This window comes from Tiliqua scincoides, chromosome 11 (genome assembly GCF_035046505.1).
Source record: "Tiliqua scincoides isolate rTilSci1 chromosome 11, rTilSci1.hap2, whole genome shotgun sequence".
NCBI classification, from domain to species: domain Eukaryota; kingdom Metazoa; phylum Chordata; class Lepidosauria; order Squamata; family Scincidae; genus Tiliqua; species Tiliqua scincoides.
In genome coordinates, this window is record NC_089831.1 from 18214023 (window position 1) to 18232988 (window position 18966).

The window sequence follows — 18966 nt, forward strand, 5'->3', positions numbered from 1 at the left end:
AGCAAGGAATCCTGTGAGTCTTGGATTTCAGCAAAATGCAAGAACATTGTGGTATTTGGTGCCACTGAGGGAGCCAGGTCATTTCAATTAAATCAATGTTATGTACATCAGCACAGAGTAGCCTAGATAACGAGTCAAATGTTCCTGGTTTGTTTGTCCATTTTCCCCCATTAAGGGGTGTGTTTACGGGGGCCTGAATAAAGGGATGTTAGATCACTAATATCGGTTGGTTTCTCAACAAGCTACAGGTCGAATTCACATGGGCTTCTGAACTCACCCCCTCTCCCGACAGGAGTGAATTTCTTGGAGGTCTGCGGTGAGTGTCCAAATGTTGTGCAGGGTGGGAGGTTGAGAGAGGGGGGATCTGATTATGAAGCAAGTCCAGCTTTGATAAAATAGAGTTGAACTGCCGGCAGATGTATAAGACTGTATTCCCCTTTATTATGGAGTAATCTCCTTAAAAGGTTAAAAACTGATTACTAGCAGCACTCTCTTCATGTAGCGAGAGCTTGTCATGTAGAGAGGGGAAATGGAAGTCGTAGATATCTCCCAGCTGGGAGGAGGGGGGCTGCTAGTCTCCCCCCTCTGACTCCATGAACATCAAGGACAGCAAACTGATTAGAACAGTGGTTCTCAGATGTTTAGCGCCAGGACCCACTTTTTAAGAATGAGGATCTGTCAGGACCCACCGGAAGTGATCTTATGACCGGAAGTGACATCAAGCAGGAACATTTTTAATAATCCTAGGCTGTAATCCTGCCCACACTTACCCAGGCGCAAGTCCCATTTACTATCATTGTTAAAAGCTTATACATTATAGCCTGTTAAAAGTACAGAGCTGTAACATTTCCCCAGATGCAGTCACCTACCATGGTAGCCTCAAGTCTAATATATTAAAAATAAAATATTGAAATGAATAGGGACCCACCTGAAATTGGCTCGCGACCCACCTAGTGGGTCCCGACCCACAGTTTGAGAAACACTTGATTAGAAGAAATAAAATTAGGCTCACTCACCCATTGCATCCAGGAGAGTTCATCCAGGTGTCTCTGTTTTGAGGGCTTGTCAGATTTCACAATGTTGCCAACTCAGTGAAGTTGCCTCTAATGCCTCCCAGTATTCTGGATCTTTCTTTTTCCTATTGCTTTAACGTTTTGCTCCTTGTGTCCAGATACTCACCAAGTGTCCCGTCAGGGATGGGGAATTTTGAAGGGCATGTCTTGGCAGGAAGTATATTACTGTTCTTTGGGCTTTCTTGGGCTGTGAAACACACACTGAAGTTCTTCAGCCAGACAGCGATGACTTCTCTGCATCCTAAAAAGGTCATCTACATGTTGGACTTTGTTGAGTGGTCAGCTATGCTATGTGCCAATCTCCTGGGTAAGCACAACGCCGGCTTTTCATTGCTTCTTACCCCAGCTGAAAGTAATTGGGCCAAACCATTGTGCAATCTACAATGCAATTAGCTTAGCAACCTCAAAACTAATTGATGGCTTGGCATGCTGGTACTCAAACTTCTCAGGAGTAAATCTTCCAAGGTAAGTCTTTGCGAGGGAGGGGCAGAAGTAGTGACACAATCCCCAGGATCATGCTGCTGCAGGAGAAGGGGGGATATTTGTAGAATTAACTTACGTACTGCCAGGGTCAAGTTTTGTCACAATCACAACTTTCACTTTTTACAAGCCTCAAGGAGCCCTGCAGAGCACTCTTGAGGCTCTCCACATGCCCAGGATCTTGGCAGCACATGAGTTAAGTCTAAAAATAGCCCACCTTCTCCTACAGAGGCACAATCCTGGGGATCATATCTCTGTTTTCCCCCTGCCCCCGCCCTTAAAGGGACAGGGGCATTGTTACATGGGCTGGTGGGTCACAACCCACCAATTTGAGCACCACTGGCTTAGCAACCTTAAAGGCAAAGGATTTCAAATACGATAGTTTCAACAAATTCTTCCCATATCTACCTCCTCCCCAAGATCCAAAGATGAGCCATATAAAACACACCTATGTAGCTGATGGGCAGAACATCATACATCCAGAAGTATAAGCCCTGGCAGCCAGGGCAGTGATGACATAGTGACATCGATTGCAGGTTATCTTTGGAGGAGGAGGAGGAGGTGCTGCTAGCTTTGTGGCCCCTTGGCGTAGTGCCAGGGGCAGGTGCAACTCGGATTCCACCCTAGTTACACCTCCGCATGCATCAGACAAACATTGGGGTAGGGCGATCTAGGTCAGATATAGTCCAAAATATCTTTGCCTAAGAATATACAACCCATCTTTTGGGCCACAACGGAGCCTCCATGTTTCTTGTTAACCCATGTTTGGGTGAACTCATATGAACAAGATCTGAACATTTTCTCTTCTGTCATATGCAGCCTATGAGCTCCTAGGTGAGAAAAATGTGTTTATTTCTGGCCATCGTCTGCTTAACCATCAGCTAGCGCAGAGGACTGCACCGATGTACCAGTTTTGCATTCTGATTTCTTGAGCACATGTGTCTCCTGTGCGTCAGGCCTTCGGGGTACACCTTTGGATTCAACCGTGAGCCATTGTTTTTCTTTAGGGATTATAGTGGGGCACTCTGCGAAACATGGCCCCGGTTTTCAACTTTTCAGCGTGGAAGAGCATAAATGGAATTATCTTCACATCTGGCAACATTCAACGATGTACCTCTTCTTTGGCATGGCTGCGGTGGTGGGCTTGCTCACTGTTTCCCAGTTCCGGATCCCTTTGGGGCTGGACCGCCTCATGTTGTCCCTGGCGCTGTTCAATGAAGGTAAATACGGAGGCCTTTTTAAGGCTGCTCCCCTACAGGTGACGTTAAAGCTTGCTGCTGATTGGTGTCACAAGGACGTGGACCAGAAGTCGTGCTTTAATGTTTAAAAATAAAATCTGGGGGGGCGGCGTTGGTGCCAGTTTGCTGGGACTCCTGAGCAATGTCCTGCATGAGCGGCCCCACCTGCCCCAATTACATTCAGGCATTGGCACTAGAACTAAGGGTTCTGTGAGCCTATCCTGCTGCATCCTCTGATAGACCCATACCCTCAGCCCAAGCCTCTGCCGGCCAATCTCCAAAGTCATGCCTGGGGTGGGGTTGGATAGATTTGGGTCCTAAGTGTCTTTATGGTTGTAGGAAGGTGTTGTACAGAGGGGCTTGCTTCTTCTTTGCTTCATTCATTCATTCATTCATTCACGTATTTATTTCTAGAATTTATATCCCTCCTTTCTTTCCCAACAAAGGGCACTCAAGGTGGCTTACAAATAAAACAATACTAAAAACATTAGTTTTTAGAGACAGCACTTGCCCTTATTTTTTCTGATGAGCATATATTTAAGCAAATGAATGTTGACGATAGTTAATTATTATTTCAGGATAATTATAAATAATTAAAGTTAATTATTTTAAATCTGACCACATGGTTTTTGGGAAAGAGCTCCAGAGCTTTGTTTCAGTCCAAATTACTCAATACTTTTGTGAGCAGACCTGTGGAGGGAGGGAACACCCCATTCATGTAGTAATATTAAATATTAATATTTAATAATTAATAATATTAAATAATAATATTTAATAATAAAAACCCAAAAATATTATTAATAATAATATTAATAATAATAATATTAATATCATCATCATTATTATCATCATCATTATCATTATTATTATTATTAACAGTATTTATATACCGCTTTTCAACTAAAAGTTCACAAAGCGGTTTACAGAGAAAAATCAAATGGCTCCCTGTCCCAAAAGGGCTCACAATCTAAAAAGATGCAAAAGCATACCAGCAGACAGCCACTAGAACAGACACTGCTGGGATGAGGTGGGCCAGTTACTCTCCCCCTGCTAAAAAAAAGAGGCGCCCCCTCTTGAAAAAGTGTCTCTTACCCAATTAGCAGGGGTTCTGCTAATGCTAAGCATATGCAGAGTACATCCAGAGGTTTATTTATATTGCAGAGTAAGAGCAAAAGAAACAACTGGGCATGGCCATTTAGGCAGGAAGACATAAAATGCCCAGACAGGCACTGAAGCTAATGAGAAGTCTAGCTAAAGCAGGAGAGAGCACTGTCCAAGCATTTAAAACTAGGAACCGAATAGGACACCAGCTGCCAGTTCTGGAAGGGATGACCACAAACTTATCCATTTCCACTGCTACTGTACAGATCTACCTTGTATGCAGCTGCTTTTTCCAATATACTTAAGCCTAACATCATCTTGTTTGACTCCTCCAGGGATAATCCTCTATTTCCATATAGCCCAGCGCCCACCTTTGGATTACCACATCCACTTCATGATGAACTTCGCTATATTTAGCACTGCTTTCTGCAGTTTGTTTGAAGTGTTTTTCAGAGACCATCCCATCCTGGAACTGTTCAGAGCCTCCATGTTCCTTACCCAGGGTTCTTGGAAGTGGCAGGTAACTTCTAGTTAAGCAGTGACTGTGGCCAGGATTGAGCATTTTAGTTATGGAATTGTCTGCTTGAAGGCCACATGTGAAGCTCAAGCAAAGGCTGTTCTCGCCTGTAAGCAAAGCCCCAGGGCTTTGCAGTGCTACAAGTGGCACTGCCATTGGGATCAATGACTATCCATGCTGAACCGTTTTGTTAATCTGCAATGAAATGCTATTGCTAAGCATACTCTCTTGTCAGTTTGTTAAGGGCAAGTAAATTGTAGTGGTTTGGGAGCTGGACTCAGACCTGGAAGATTCAGGTTCAAATCCCTGCTTAGCCACAAAGCTTCCTGGGTGTCCTTGGGCTAGTCACTATTTCACAGAGTTGTAAGGACATGTGCACCATTCTGAGCTACTTGGAAGAAGGGCAGTATAACCATTTGATAAATAAAAATAAATGCTTGGAGCTCCTGGCCAACGTCTTGCTGCAAGGCATTCTAGGGTCTGTCCTAGGACCGGTGCTTTTCAACCTCTTCATAAATGACCTGGAGACAGGGGTGAACAGTGAGGTGGCAAAGTTTGCGGACGACACCAAACTTTTCTGAGTGGTGAAGATCAGAAGTGATTGTGAGGAGCTCCAGAAGGATCTCTCCAGACTGGCAGAATGGGCAGCAAAATGGCAGATGCGCTTCAATGTCAGTAAGTGTAAAGTCATGCACATTGGGGCAAAAAATCAAAACTTCAGATATAGGCTGATGGGTTCTGAGCTGTCTGTGACAGATCAGGAGAGAGATCTTGGGGTGTTGGTGGACAGGTCGATGAAAGTGTCGACCCAGTGTGCGGCGGCAGTGAAGAAGGCCAATTCTATGCTTGGGATCATTAGGAAAGGTATCGAGAACAAAACGGCTAACATTATAATGCCGTTGTACAAATCTATGGTAAGGCCACACCTGGAGTATTGTGTCCAGTTCTGGTTGCCGCATCTCAAAAAAGACATAGTGGAAATGGAAAAGGTGCAAAAGAGAGCGACTAAGATGATTACTGGGCTGGGGCACCTTCCTTATGAGGAAAGGCTACGGTGTTTGGGCCTCTTCAGCCTAGAAAAGAGACGCCTGAGGGGGGACATGATTGAGACATACAAAATTATGGAGGGAATGGACAGAGTGGATAGGGGGATGCTCTTTACACTCTCACATAACACCAGAACCAGGGGACATCCACTAAAATTGAGTGTTGGGAGAGTTAGAACAGACAAAAGAAAATATTTCTTTACTCAGCGTGTGGTCGGTCTATGGAACTCCTTGCCACAGGATGTGGTGATGGCGTCTAGCCTGGATGCCTTTAAAAGGGGATTGGACAAGTTTCTGGAGGAAAAATCCATTACGGGGTACAAGCCATGATGTGTATGTGCAACCTCCTGATTTTAGAAATGGGCTATGTCAGAAGGCCAGATGCAAGGGAGGGCCCCAGGATGAGTTCTCTTGTTATCTGGTGTGCTCCCTGGGGCATTTGGTGGGCCGCATGGGCCTATGGCCTGATCCAGTGGGACTGTTCTTATGTTCTTATGAAAGCCCCAGCACCTGAGCAATCACAGCAAAGGCTGATCTGCTCTAGTGTCTCAGGGCCCAGTCCTATCCAGCTTTCCAGCACTGGTGCAACCACAATGTAGCCCTAAGGGAACAAATGTTCCCCTACCTTGACTCTGTGACTGCCCCAGCACCACAGGATGCAGAGAATGCCCCATTAGCACTGCTGCACCAGCACTGGAAAACTGGACAGAATTGGGCCCTCAAATACTCTCAGAGAGTCTAGAGCAGCATTTCTTAAACTGTGTGGGTCAGGACCCACTAGGTAGGTCTTGAGCCAATTTCAGGTGGGTGCCTATTCATTCCAATGTGAATTTTAATAGACTTGATGCTACCATGGTATCTGACTACATTTAGGAAAATGGCAGATCTATGCTTTTAATAGGCAACTATGTATGTGTTTTTAACAGTGATAGTCAATGGGGCTTACTCCTGGGTAAGTGTGGATAGGATTGCAGGCCTTTGAGATGTTTGGGGAATTAAAAAAAAAAGATCAGCAACTGCTTGGGAGAGTTAGGAGGATTCTTCTTTATTTTCAATAATTTTTTAAACTTTTAGTTAATTTCATTTGATTTAATGTTGTTGTATGGGAGGTGATAAAAATTTTCCTGCTTGATGGTGTCACTTTCAGCTGTGACATCACTTTGACTGATGACTGTCAGTGAGTCCCAACAGAAAGTGGGTCCCAGTGCTGAAAGGTTTGAGAACCACTGGTCTTGAAGTTGTGGCTGTGGGAGCTCAGCCTCCCCTGCTATCCTGCAACCACTCAAACTGGGTGGACCGAGTACACAATCACAGGGAAGACAAGCTGACAGGCTCAAAAAGGGTTTTGCCTCCCTTGCTTTCTGTGATTGTACCTCCCTGCAGTCTCCATGACACCGTGCAAAAGAGAGAAGATTCCACCTCTGTTACTCTGCCTTGCTGTTTACCTGACCTTGGACCGTTTGATGACTACTCTCCTGCCTGCTCCTTTACAATACATGCTTCAAAGAGCCTGCCGTGTGTGGCTTTATTTGGGACCGGTTGCTTCCTGTGCTGCCCCACTACACTGCTGTTCTGCCAGGGGGGCACATTCCATCCTCCTCTGTCAGCCCAACAAGATACAAGTATGGGGTGACTACACTTTTAGATTCAAAAATCAATATTTTTACTGAGAATTCCAATTGGCAGGAGAAGGCCAGAATAACTACTCACTTAAGGCAGCCTCCATTAGGAAAAAGGTGTGATCATCTCAGGGTGGCAATGGAAATTGTTAAAACAGCAAGCAGGGCAGGTATTAGCCATCAAAACCCACAAAGCTCAGGCTCATCACAAGACAGAAGGCACCGGGTGGCTACAATCCAGGTAACAAAAAAAAAAGGGGGGGGGAATCTTAGGCCTGCATGGTCATGTCTCTTCTGTCTTCCCTTCATCTACCCAGATTGCATTTGTGCTATTTCCAAGATGGGGAGCACCCAGTTGGGACCAGAATGACCATGCAAACATCAAGTTTATCACCATGTGCTTCTCCTGGCACTATGCAGCAGCCGTTCTCCTCATGTCTATCATCTACAGCATCATTTACTGGTAAGAGAGAAAGCTAAGCTGTATGCGACAAGGCAGCTCCCATAATAAGCAGCTACTATTGGTGCTGCCATCACGGAGGGCTGTTTGTGCGCTCCATCTTCCCTTTATGACCAAAGTTCCAGGGGCAGCACTGTCAGATGTATCCTGCTGCACTGCAAAGTGACATCTCAGCAGAAGCGGTGCAACTGAAAGGATGGTGCATGAGCCTATATTAGACACCCTTGGGACAGATGGTGTCAAAGGGAGGGAGGTGGTCCTTGGTGGATTTCAGGGAAAAGGGGAATGGAAAATAAGCAGTCTAAAAGGAACGTGCATAAGTAGTTGACTTATATGAAGCCAGACCGTTGGTCAATCTAGCTCAGCATTGCCAACATTGATAAAACAAGCTCTTTGCCATGCCTGGAAGGGCTGGGGAATGCACACTGAGCTGCAGCCCCTCCTATTAAGTTATGTTGGGCCTAAAGTACTGCAGGTTGGAATAATCAGTACCTTGGGCAAGAAGAAAATAAGGAGACATTGATGTTAAGGTCAGTACCAGCGTAGTCTGCTTCTGCTGGGTAGTCACATGTGTGAATCAGGCAAGGGCTCTTCACTTAAGAACCACCACAGGGGATCTAGAGAATGGGAGCCATGGCTGTTTGCCGGTTCTCAGTGGCACGGGTGTGCAGCCATGTGGTATTTCAAACGTAACAGGTTTGCTTTCTGCAGCCTCTGCAAACGACTGGAGAAAAAATACGGAGCCCCTGCCATTGAAACTGAGATGTTCGGCCAAGCCAGAGAGGCCTACACCATTCTAGACAATATGGATGAAGACTAAAGGCCGTTTCCTGTAAAGGAGGAATTCTAAAAGGACATACGTTTAAGCAATGGGGGGAAAAGTATGAGGACTGATTAATTTTTAAATCCAAATATTAATTAAATATTAAATCCAAGCAGGGCTAAGCAATGAGGGGGAACAAACAAGAGGTAGGAGAATTTTATTTTTCCAACTTTTTTTTTTTCATATAAAGTTTCCAATGCAAAGCTTACCAGTACATGGAAACAGTTGAAACAGACAAGAAACACATCCTGGACGTTAATATGACCACGTTCTCACTGCTGGGCAGCAAGCATCCCACAACACCCCACTGAGTACCTCGGGATGCCTGGGGCATCACGATGCACTTTGGGAACTGCTGCTGTAACCTATTCCAAGGCTTTTATAGCTAGATACGAATGAGATATTTTATCAGTAAGCAACTCTTCTATTCAATTAAGTCTTGTCTGTAGGGCAACAACAGCATTAAACAGACTCTCCTGGAGTATAGGCTCCAGGTGCAACTGCTCTCCCTCACCCTACCGCTAGTGGAAGAGAACATCCCAATAGCAAAGATGTCTAAGGCTGCAATCCTAACTACGCTTTCCTGAGAGTAAGCCCCACTGAACAAAACAGAACTTACTTCTGAGCAGACCTGGTTAAGATTGTGCCCTAAATCTGCAGCCCTCAAATCACTCACCATGACCAAGCACTGAATTCTGCACACTCAGCTAGTCTAGAAGACTGCAATGTTTTCTATAAATAGCTCCGACCACAGCAACACAGAAGAAATAATGGAATGCCTATTTTGAGGTTACAGGAGCTACAACTGGGCAAGGGTTACACAAAATACCCTACTTGTTTGTCCTATTCATCTTCTTGTCCAAGCAAGAACACAACAGGAGATGCCCCCCCCCCACAGAGCCACAACCAGCAGCAAATTGCCCAAGCACCCCCTACCCACACACACACACACACACAACACACACAGAGTTTCTGGTTAAGTTGTTATTTACACAACATCATATAGTTCCACTGAGGGCGAAACACAGGCACCTATGGACAAGAGACAGGAACCAGGCTGGAAGTTAAAGTGTTTATTGATGTGTTTCCAACTTTTTTTTTAATGTTTTTTACATTCCCCACAGACCACACTAAGGAGTTTGCAGGTTAAGTAAATCTGTGCATAGTGGGAAGAGAAACATGGAAGGAAGGGGGTGAAGGAGAAAGAAAACCAGGTCACAGGAAAAATAGAAAAGAATACACCACAGGTTACCAGAACCTCCAGAATTTTTTTTTTTTAAAAAAAAGCTGTGAGCATTGAAACACCAACTATACAAGCATTACAAAGACAGGATGGTGAATGGAACAATCCCCATAACATTTGGGTGCTCACAAATTCCCTTCTCTTCTCCCACAGTATAGGCATTCTCCCTCCCCAATCCCACCCCAACCCAGAGAGCAAAACGGTCATGATTCCTTGGCTCCCCAAGTGCTTGTTTCTTATCGGGTATGTTTGCAGTTATGCACCCCCCCCTCCAGTGCTGGCCCTGGCTTTCTTGGGAAGACGCATCAGCCTCCAAACACCCGATAATGACCACAATTTACCGTGAAAGGAGAGGGAGGCACAGGAGCGTGATGACAAAGAGGAACTTGCTTACGCTTCAAGGTGCAAATGGGAGGCTGGTTGAAGAATGAAAGGGGAAGTATGAGACAGCTTCCAGCTCGACCACAGGACTGGGTTCGGGAAGCAAGGCAGGGTGTGCAATCCCAAAAATGCACCCCGCTATTCCACTAGAGAAGTCCTAGCGTGGCAGAAGCATTTTCCCTCCTCACCTCCAGAGAGTCTCAATTTCTGAAAATCATATAGCAGCAGAAATGCGCAGGGTCACCGGGTTTAGAGAATTTGTATCCAGTTCGTTACTGTGATAAATTAGCTTCCCTCGTATTAAGTTTTTCTCCCAAGACCCTAACCCCAAATTTATTTTTTGGAACTTCTGGGAAAACTAATTCACTTAAAAAAAGAAAAGAAAAGAAGGGAATACTGCTTCAGTTCTATATATATATATAAAAGCCAGAATGACTAAAGAGCCACAAGTGTCTTGTTTATACAATGTGGTTGGTATAAATGACCTTGAATATACAAGTGGTGTATCGGAAATAAAACCAACATTCCTCATTTATACAGAGCTTGTTCTCAGACAATATCACAGCACTGTGATTTTTTTTTCTCTTTAGATTAAATTTCTTAAAAAAAGAAAAAAAAAACTACATCTCAAATATCTGCAATAGATCCATTTCCCCCCATTTAATGTTTATATATCATATATTGTTATATTATCATTTTCCTCACCCATTTAAAAGAATGGAAAATTGCAATTCTACAGTAGTAATTAAGTCTTAATGATCCAGGATACTCTGAATGTACGATGAAGTCTTCTTCAAGCAACAGTTGGTCAGTAGTTGATCCAAAATGCTGGACCATTTTGGCCCTTCTTACCCTGCCCCCTTTGCTGGCCAGGGCTGCTGCAGTTTTAATATCCTTTAAATCTGCATCTGCTCCAGATATTTGTAGGTTGGGTTCTCATAGCCATGGTTCTGCATCTTGTTGAGATGCCGTTCTTCAGGGGTAAGCATTGGGTCCACCTTCAAAGCAAAGAGAGACTTACTGGTCAGTAGGTTCAAAGGTGGCGCACAAACATCTTAACCCAGTGGTTCTCAAACTTTCTAGCATAGTGACCCACTTTTTAAAATTACACTCTTGGGACCCACCTAGCTTTACGAGACTTTTAGAATGACAATCCATCTGGACCCACCGGCAGGGATGTCATTAACCTGGAAGTGATGTCATGGCTGGAAGTGACATCAACAATTTAGGCTTCAAACCTGAGCCACGATCAACCAAAGGTCCCATTACACAGTGATGTTATTTTGCATAGCTCAGAATTAAGACATTCCAGCTTGGAAGTCAAAGCAGAACAGAGACTTGGATCCTTCTCCAACCCTCCCCAATTTCCAGAGTCCCACCTTCCCACCTATTCAGGGCAAAGCACCATGTCTCTACCCCACAGGGAGCCCACCCAGCCCAGCAGCTCTGTACCCAGTATTTTCAGTTCTGTATTTTCAGCAGTGGCTGAGCTAGGTGCTGTGCGCCCCACCTGAAATTGGCTTGCAACCCACCTAGTGGGTCCTGACCCAAAGACTGAGAAATGCTGTCTTAATTAAACTTAACCACCCAAGAGTCAGGCATTGGACATTCAGATATCAAGCCAATACCTTGGTCACCAAAGATTCTCCTTCCATTATCACAAGGAGGATGCAGTCCAGATTCTGGCTTGCATGCCGTTTTTTACATAGGCATGTTACACCAGAGAAGACCAAGCAAACAGCTAAAGTAATAAGAGTTCTAACCACCATTACGGACTACTGTTCACTCACATCCAGGTTGCCATTCTGTGCATGGGTGTGACAAATGTAGCTCATAGGTTGCTTCTTTTTAAGAGCTCTTTTTCCAACACCCTAGGCAAAGAATGGCTATGAACTACTGGCACCCCCCCATAGCCACAATTCCCATATCCGTAGCTCTCAAAGCCCCCAATCACTATTATGACTCTCCTCTGTGCAAATGTTTTGTAAAAGGCAGCTTGTTCTTCATTTTGCTTTGGAACAGGAAGTGAAAGCCTAGCCTCATACTGCTAGAGGATGCTACAAGAGAAATTGTGAGAAAGCTAAAAGGAAGTGAACAGCAGAAGACTTCCCGTTCTTAGCGTCCTCCAGCAGTACAAATCTTGCTGTTTGTTTTCTGCTCCAAAGCAAAATTAAGAAGAAGCTGCCTTTTACAAAGCATTTGTATGGAGAGTCAAATCATAATCACAACGGGAGAGTGTGTGTTCAAGAGGGTTTGCTGCTATCCATGGTTTCAGGTATCCACGGTAGCAGCAGGAACCTATCCCCCATAGATATCAGGGAATAATTGTGTGTGTGTAATATATATAAATTAAACAAGGAGGATTCCATGTGCTGTGCCGCAATTGCTTTATCCGACCCGCAGCTCCCCAAGGTCCAGATCATGCATCTCTGGGCTCCTCTCACCTCTACAATCCCATGGCTGATGGTTCCGTACTGCCTCTTCCTCAGCATCACCAAGCTGATGACTATGACGGTGGCTATGGCAACAGCGATCACCAGGAGTCCAATGAGAGCGCTGCTACTGAAGCCAAAGTCATCATGGAGGGGACTTTCGTTTTCCTGCAAGACAAGAAAATCACGGCGGGACTGAGAGCTGGAAACTAACACCAGTAAACAAGCTCACAAGGTGCCCGACCTTGGCCAACTGCTGTGACGAACAGGAGGTGCAACCAATTATGTGCTCACCCTGGTCTGCCTCATTATGGTGGGTCCGGCCATGGGCACCTTTCAAAAATACCTTTGCAGACATGTGCAGGAGACAGTTGAGCCACACTGCTTGTATGTCTCTCATGGGACATTTTACGTGACAGTCCCTGATTGAAAACTACAGGCAGGTCCAATGCTCTTTGTGATCATCACAGCACAACTACATATGGATACAGACACACAAACGCAGCCAGGGTTTGAAGTCCCCTAACAGCAAGCCCAGGTTGGTGGCCACACGTATACATACCGGTTCGTCCACCAGTCCACCGACTCGCTCGGGTTTGAAAATCATTTCCTTCACATCAAGGGTTTCATCAATCACCTGAAAACAGTCATGAAGGAAGTTTACACAAGAAGCTTGCGACAGGAGGAGGAGGAGGAGGAATGCTGGGTAATGGGTGTGCATTACCACCCCCTTGGATCTGCAAAAACAGAGCAACTGTTGCAGAGCAAACAGCTGAAATGCTCTAGCAAATCTCCACGCACAAGCCTCTCATGCTCCCTACAGGAGCATTTCATACACTTAGCAACATTAATTCTAATTTCCCAGGACTAACAGCCCTATACAAACCTGTTCCTGTGCCGGCACAAGCCCCCTGTGTCAGATCCTGAGTGTCGCAAATGTGCCACAAAGCATGTTTGTGGTGGCTCGGGAGCAGGCTGCACTGGCACAAAGATGTGTGCCAGCCAGTACACATCTGGTGATATGGTGATCACCAGTCTGCTCCTAACATGCGCTGGATACAGCACAGGCCATGTGGGCTGGCTGTACTGGTACAGGTTAGGACTGCACCCCAAGTCAGTGGTTCCCAAACTTTTTAGTGCCTGAACCCACTTCTTAAAATTACACTGTTGTGACCCACCAAGCTTTATGAGAATGAAAAAGTTTCAATTTACCAGCTGCTCAATCCCGTTTTACTATGGTGGTGGGGGGAGGGGGAGAGAGAGAATGCCTTCTGGTGTGTTCAGTGAGCTCCATGTTCATAGGATTGGAACCATACTGGTGGCATTGTGTTCCCCTCAGCCTGCCCTTCGAAATGGACTAAGGCACACACGCCTACTCACAAGTAAATGTGCACATGCTACTCTGTTTCGGTTTCCATGAGGCTCAATGTATGTTCCTTGTCAGCGATCAGTTCCATGACCCACCAAAAATCAGGTCAAGTCCCACTGGTGGGTCTCCAGCCCGCAGTTTGGGAACCACTGCCCTAAGTGGTACAACCATTGCAAAAAAAAAAAAAAAAAAGGATGGCATTACCGTGAAAGCACATCTTTAAAGCCCTCTCCCTATCAGATTAGAATACTTTGAGGCCATGTAGATGCCAGTTGGCTACTTGCAGTTGTATTAAATGCCCTGGCTTTCCCAACAACAGCACAATCCAAGGCATGTTCTACTACACTGAGTGGGGCTTACTCTCTGGTAAGCATGCTTAGCATTGCAACCCAAATCTGGTTTGGGTGCCCATCAAACTGGTTTATCTCTAAACACACCAAAACATTCACTACTTTTGGTGAGGAGTCAGGCAGGACATGAAGGCACACACACTATACATGTTCACCCTGTTTATTCACAGGTTCGGAACATGCAGATTTAACTCACCAGGAGTTCCAAACCCTTGGTGGAAGGTTGGACCTGAGCCATGTGTGGCCTCAGAAAGGCCTCTGAAGGTGCCAGAAAAGCACTCTGGTTTTTCAGTACAGGCCTCAGAATTCCTCCATATGCGACCGGAGAACATCTTCGGTTGCATCCAAACGTCATATTGGACCGGCCCCGTAGCTAACATCAGTAGGTCTTGGTATCCATGGGGGGTCCAGGAATGGATCCTCTACAGATAACAAGGTCCAACGGTAGTTCAAGCGAGCCTTGGCCTGACTCCAAACATTATGGCAGGCCCATTTTTCTTGCTATGTTTGTCAAAAGTTGCAGCTGTCAAAATTGCAAACAAAGCCACTGTCTGAGCTGGGGTTTGAGCATCCAAGGGCTCAAGACCTAAGCTTCAGCGCTTTCTAGGGTGAGGATGCCAGCTTGGCTTTTCTGGGTTCTTCTTGCCCTTCTGTTACCAATACAAATGGAAAGCCTGCAGTAGCTGCAAGCCAGAAAGCTGTTACTCCCCCTGCACCATACAAGAATCATGAATATAGTGACTACCAAGCAAGCAGCAAAGGGCTCAGAGGCAAGCCACAAAACTGGAGTGTGCCTCAGGCACCGTCACAAAAGAAAATGCGGGGGGGGGACGACACATACCACGTTATCATCCAGCTTGCCCTTGCTGTTAATCACTTTCTCTTCGGCGCCAATCAGTCCATCAAGATCAGCCATGCCAGAACCTGTGCAAAAAAAAAAAAAAAAAAGAATTGAAGAATGGGATCAGATCAAAGGAAAAGTCAATTCATCGCAACCCACCCGACATCGAGGCAGTGCAATCGCTCCTTGCTGGGATTTACAGCCTGAACCACAGTTCAGCTTCATTTCTTTTTAAGCATCCCTCGGAAAGAACACCACAAACGCTATGCTAAGGTGACCAACGGAGGGCAATGAAAGGGTGTGTAGCAAGCAAGGAACACATAACGGATGTGATGATGTTCTCTAAAAGGGCTGAGTGCACATATATTCTATTAAACAGTGCAAGGAAATGGATGCTGTTTCAGGAGTCTCTGCCTCTACCCAAGACAACCCCCCTGGGTGCACAGGGACATTTTCACAGATGCATCAGCACCACCTTTCAGCCTGCAGACAAGTAGCTGTCCAAGGAACAAGCTCCCAAGTCATCCCCAGAAAGTCAACCATGGAGCAGAGTTCGGTCTCGCGCCTGGCTTGGACCCAGAATCAATTCAAGGGAGGAGCTGGTGCCGTTCCCAAAGTCACGCCATTGAACCCTTAATGCAGTCACAAGATCTTCCCCGAAATGCCTGCTTCTCCAAGACAGACACCCACATGGGGCGAAGAAGGCACACAGAGCAGGCATCATTTGAGCACATCATTCTGGATTACATATTCTTGGCATCCCAGATGCCCTTTGCTCAGAGCAGCTAATTCCATTAGCCAAGTTCTGGGAGGAAGGGTGAAAGATAAACTGAACTTTGGGTGGGGGTAGCTGTCACAGTGACAGGGGGCTTTGCTGTCTGCAAGTGCCTTTTACTTTTCTATTTGCCTTCCGCAGTCTGAATTTTACTGCCCCCCCTCTCTCCCCCCCCCACAGACTCTTCCAGAAGTTCTATCTTTCAGATTCCAGACATGCTCCTGATCGTCCATCTAATTTCCCAAGGTTGCTCGAGTGGGTCGCTTATCATGAGAAGTCAACGTTTCCACAATCCTGGGCCATCTGCTAGAAACCGTTTCTAGTTGGTCCACTCCTGGGCCTTTAATCTGGCACCGTCCAATTCTTAGGAGATGGCACAGCCATGCCTCCAAACTGGGAATGCAGCTGCTGTAGGCAGGACTCATGAGATAGTTCTGCCAGGTTGAACAGCCCTAAGTGGATCAGCACTCCGAGGGGGAAAGCATTTTAGTTGTCACGCTTCTCTGCAAAGCAACAGTCGTGGCTTTTGTGCATTAAAAAATAAGTCTGAAAAAAAAATTGCCACCTTCAATGGCGACTCGAGTCAAGTCTGGCGGACTGCAAGGTGTGGAGTATTGTGCAAGGCAGCTCAGCTCAATTCATATAGTTGGTAGATTTAAGATAGAATTAAATGGGGACGGGTGTTTGAACCTAGGATGCATCCTAACAAAAAAATCAAGAATGAACATTTCTCCTGCAATGCAAAAAACACAAGGTTGTCCAATAAAAAATTTACTGGCAGAAAGTTAAGGACAGACAAAAAGGAGACACTTCTTCACATCGCACACAATTTATGGAATCCACCACCACTTAATGGAATGAAAGCCACCAAGTTTAAAAAGGGGGGGGGACTCATCTTCCATGGGTGCACAAAACGGGCTACGTACTGCTCCGCGTTTCGAAGAAGCATTTCTCTGAAAGCCAGTTGCTATGGACTATAGGAAGATAGGGGAAACCGCCGTTGTGGCCCTTGTGGGCTTCCCAGAACCATCTGGTTGGCCATTCTGGGGAAACAGGTTGTATGGATCTCCCTCGGCACTTCTAGGGATGGAAAAGCCTGGCAAGTTCAAGTAAAAGGCAGCAAGCCCTGGTCGGTGCTGTTGACACTTTGACCTGCAACGTGCAAGACTTTTTCATTCTGGGCAACTTGGCTCCTTGCAGAGGGAGCTCTGGCCACCACTGACATCCATCACACTCACATCTGCTACAGCAGAAACTCTGACAAAGAGATACCCCGTATTTAAATGAGTGTTTAGAGCCACTGGTTCCAAATTACACAGCTGCATGGCATTTGGCCTTTAATTATAGAACTCCTGGAGAGCCTTTCAAAAAAAAAAATACAGCATGTCAGATGCCATGCTCCGACAACCACAACAATGAGACAGAGCTCCAAACACATCTTCTCCCTGCTGCCAACAGTCACCACCACCCCGCCTCTACATTTCCACACAATCTCTTTGTTAGTATCCATTTCAAGGCAAGACACATACTTGAAACAGAACCCAGTTTAAGTAATTCTGTACCAAATTAACTATTCAATATTCACAGCAGCATTTTATTCTGCAGCAGAATTCCTAGAAGTCGGCCCAATTCGAATTAAGTTTCTCCATAAAGAGTTCCTTCACTCCTAAAACAAAATTAGGATGAAGAGCAAATGGAAAGGGGGAAGGGAGAAACAGAACCCCCATAACAAATCAAGATTCTCTCAAGCACTTCTAAACAGTACTGTTGCCAAGGTATCTGGCACATGGGGGCACAAAAAATTTTTTAACACCCCCATAACAACCACCACCCCCATTTTTAACACTCCTATACAACATCTTAGAGGTCTCCAAAAGGCACTTCTGGTTTTAGGTAAAAACCAGAAATGCCTTTTGAAGGCCTTGAAAACAGCTCCTCAAGAAGACATGGTACCCAGGACAATGTACCCCTTGCCCCCCTTAGCTACACCACTGCCCCTAAACCAATCAAAGTATTTAATGCACCACCCCATTCTGTCATTGCAAGGCTACTGAGAAGGTTGGAAGACACACTCAATTATGTCTAAAATCATAATTTCTAGGTAGCACCAATACTCTACATGTGGCGTTTTATTATGATTAGGGCATTTGTCAACCAATCAAGAGGCACCCTAAGTGACTAGTTTCTGCACTGGGAATGGAGTATGGCTAAATGGTCCCTAAAAAGCTTTAAGTAGGCAGAAGGCAAGCAAAGGCAAGGTTATGCAACTAAAAAGCAAAAAGCTATTGGAACACACGGAAGAGAGCTGGAGGAACGATGGAAGGCATTTAGAGGGAATCAGCTTAGAACCAACCTTTTTTCATTGGATGGTACAAATCCGGTTGAGAATCTACAGCAGGAAGGGAAACAAACAAACAAAAGTAGCAGAGAAAAGAGATTAAGAAGAGAGAAAAGGAAACAAAAAAAGGCTTGTGCATGATTTTCTTCTCAAACCTGGCCAACATTTAGCTTAGAGGTTAAAGGAAAGTGCACACTTTCCCATCTCTTATCTCAGTCCTGAACACACAAACACTGAGCATACAAAGAGAGGAAATTTCTGGAAAGCCTGCAGAAATTGCACAGTGATGAGATGGACTTTGGAATTCAAGGCCTCCCGTGGACTGAAAGTGGTTAAGAATTATTGACAGCCAAGCCAAAAAAGTCCATTGGTTGGAGAGAGAAAAGCAACATCCCTACAGGATCATCTCCCTCCCATACAAAAGTGCACGCTCTACTACACAATGGGCCCCAGGTATCTGCGGGAGATTCATTTCAGGATCCCCCCCTCACGGATACTGAATTCCGCAGATAGTGAAATCTGTGGAGGGGGTTCTGGGAGGCCTTCTGCAGTACAGCGACACCACACATGACCTCTATACACCTCATAGGATCTTCTGGATGCGACAGGAAAGCAATTCCCGGTCATGTACGGGAGGTCCTCTAGCGCTAGCTCAGGATCAGTGTTAAGTTACATCCACAGATCCGTAGCCTGCAGATAAAGAGGGCCCACTGTATTCAAGTGGGAGAGGTCATTCCTTGCATTTCACCATCAGAGTGGTGGGGAACCAGAGAAAGATTCTCTGTTGCAGCAGCCAAGATGTGAAACTCCCAGCCCCAGGGGATCCAACTCACCCCACCCCCCTTATATCCTAATCTTTTTAAGACCTGCCTTTAACATG

General features: G+C 45.5%; 2 protein-coding genes across 5 annotated transcripts in view; one reads left to right on the forward strand and one right to left on the reverse strand.

The window, feature by feature from the left end:
* The first annotated feature begins 1298 nt into the window (after window positions 1–1298).
* Window positions 1299–7541, forward strand: LOC136662480 (transmembrane protein 45B-like). Its single transcript, XM_066639701.1, has 4 exons — window positions 1299–1351; window positions 2613–2773; window positions 4228–4412; window positions 7392–7541. Exons 1-4 carry the CDS (start codon window positions 1299–1301, stop codon window positions 7539–7541), a joined length of 549 nt encoding a protein of 182 aa, XP_066495798.1.
* A 1874-nt stretch (window positions 7542–9415) lies between these two features.
* APLP2 (amyloid beta precursor like protein 2) overlaps window positions 9416–18966 on the reverse strand; it is a 70583-nt gene continuing 61032 nt past the window's right edge. For 2 of the 4 annotated variants that reach the window (XM_066639804.1, XM_066639802.1), the window contains 5 exons: window positions 18102–18137; window positions 14974–15056; window positions 12976–13050; window positions 12426–12581; window positions 9416–10979 (listed from right to left, as the gene is read on the reverse strand). In XM_066639804.1, coding sequence (XP_066495901.1) covers window positions 10878–10979; window positions 12426–12581; window positions 12976–13050; window positions 14974–15056; window positions 18102–18137 — 452 coding nt within the window. In that variant the 3' untranslated portion in view covers window positions 9416–10877. The remainder of the gene's footprint in view (window positions 10980–12425; window positions 12582–12975; window positions 13051–14973; window positions 15057–18101; window positions 18138–18966) is intronic. The other 2 variants (XM_066639805.1, XM_066639803.1) reach the window with 1 other exon arrangement.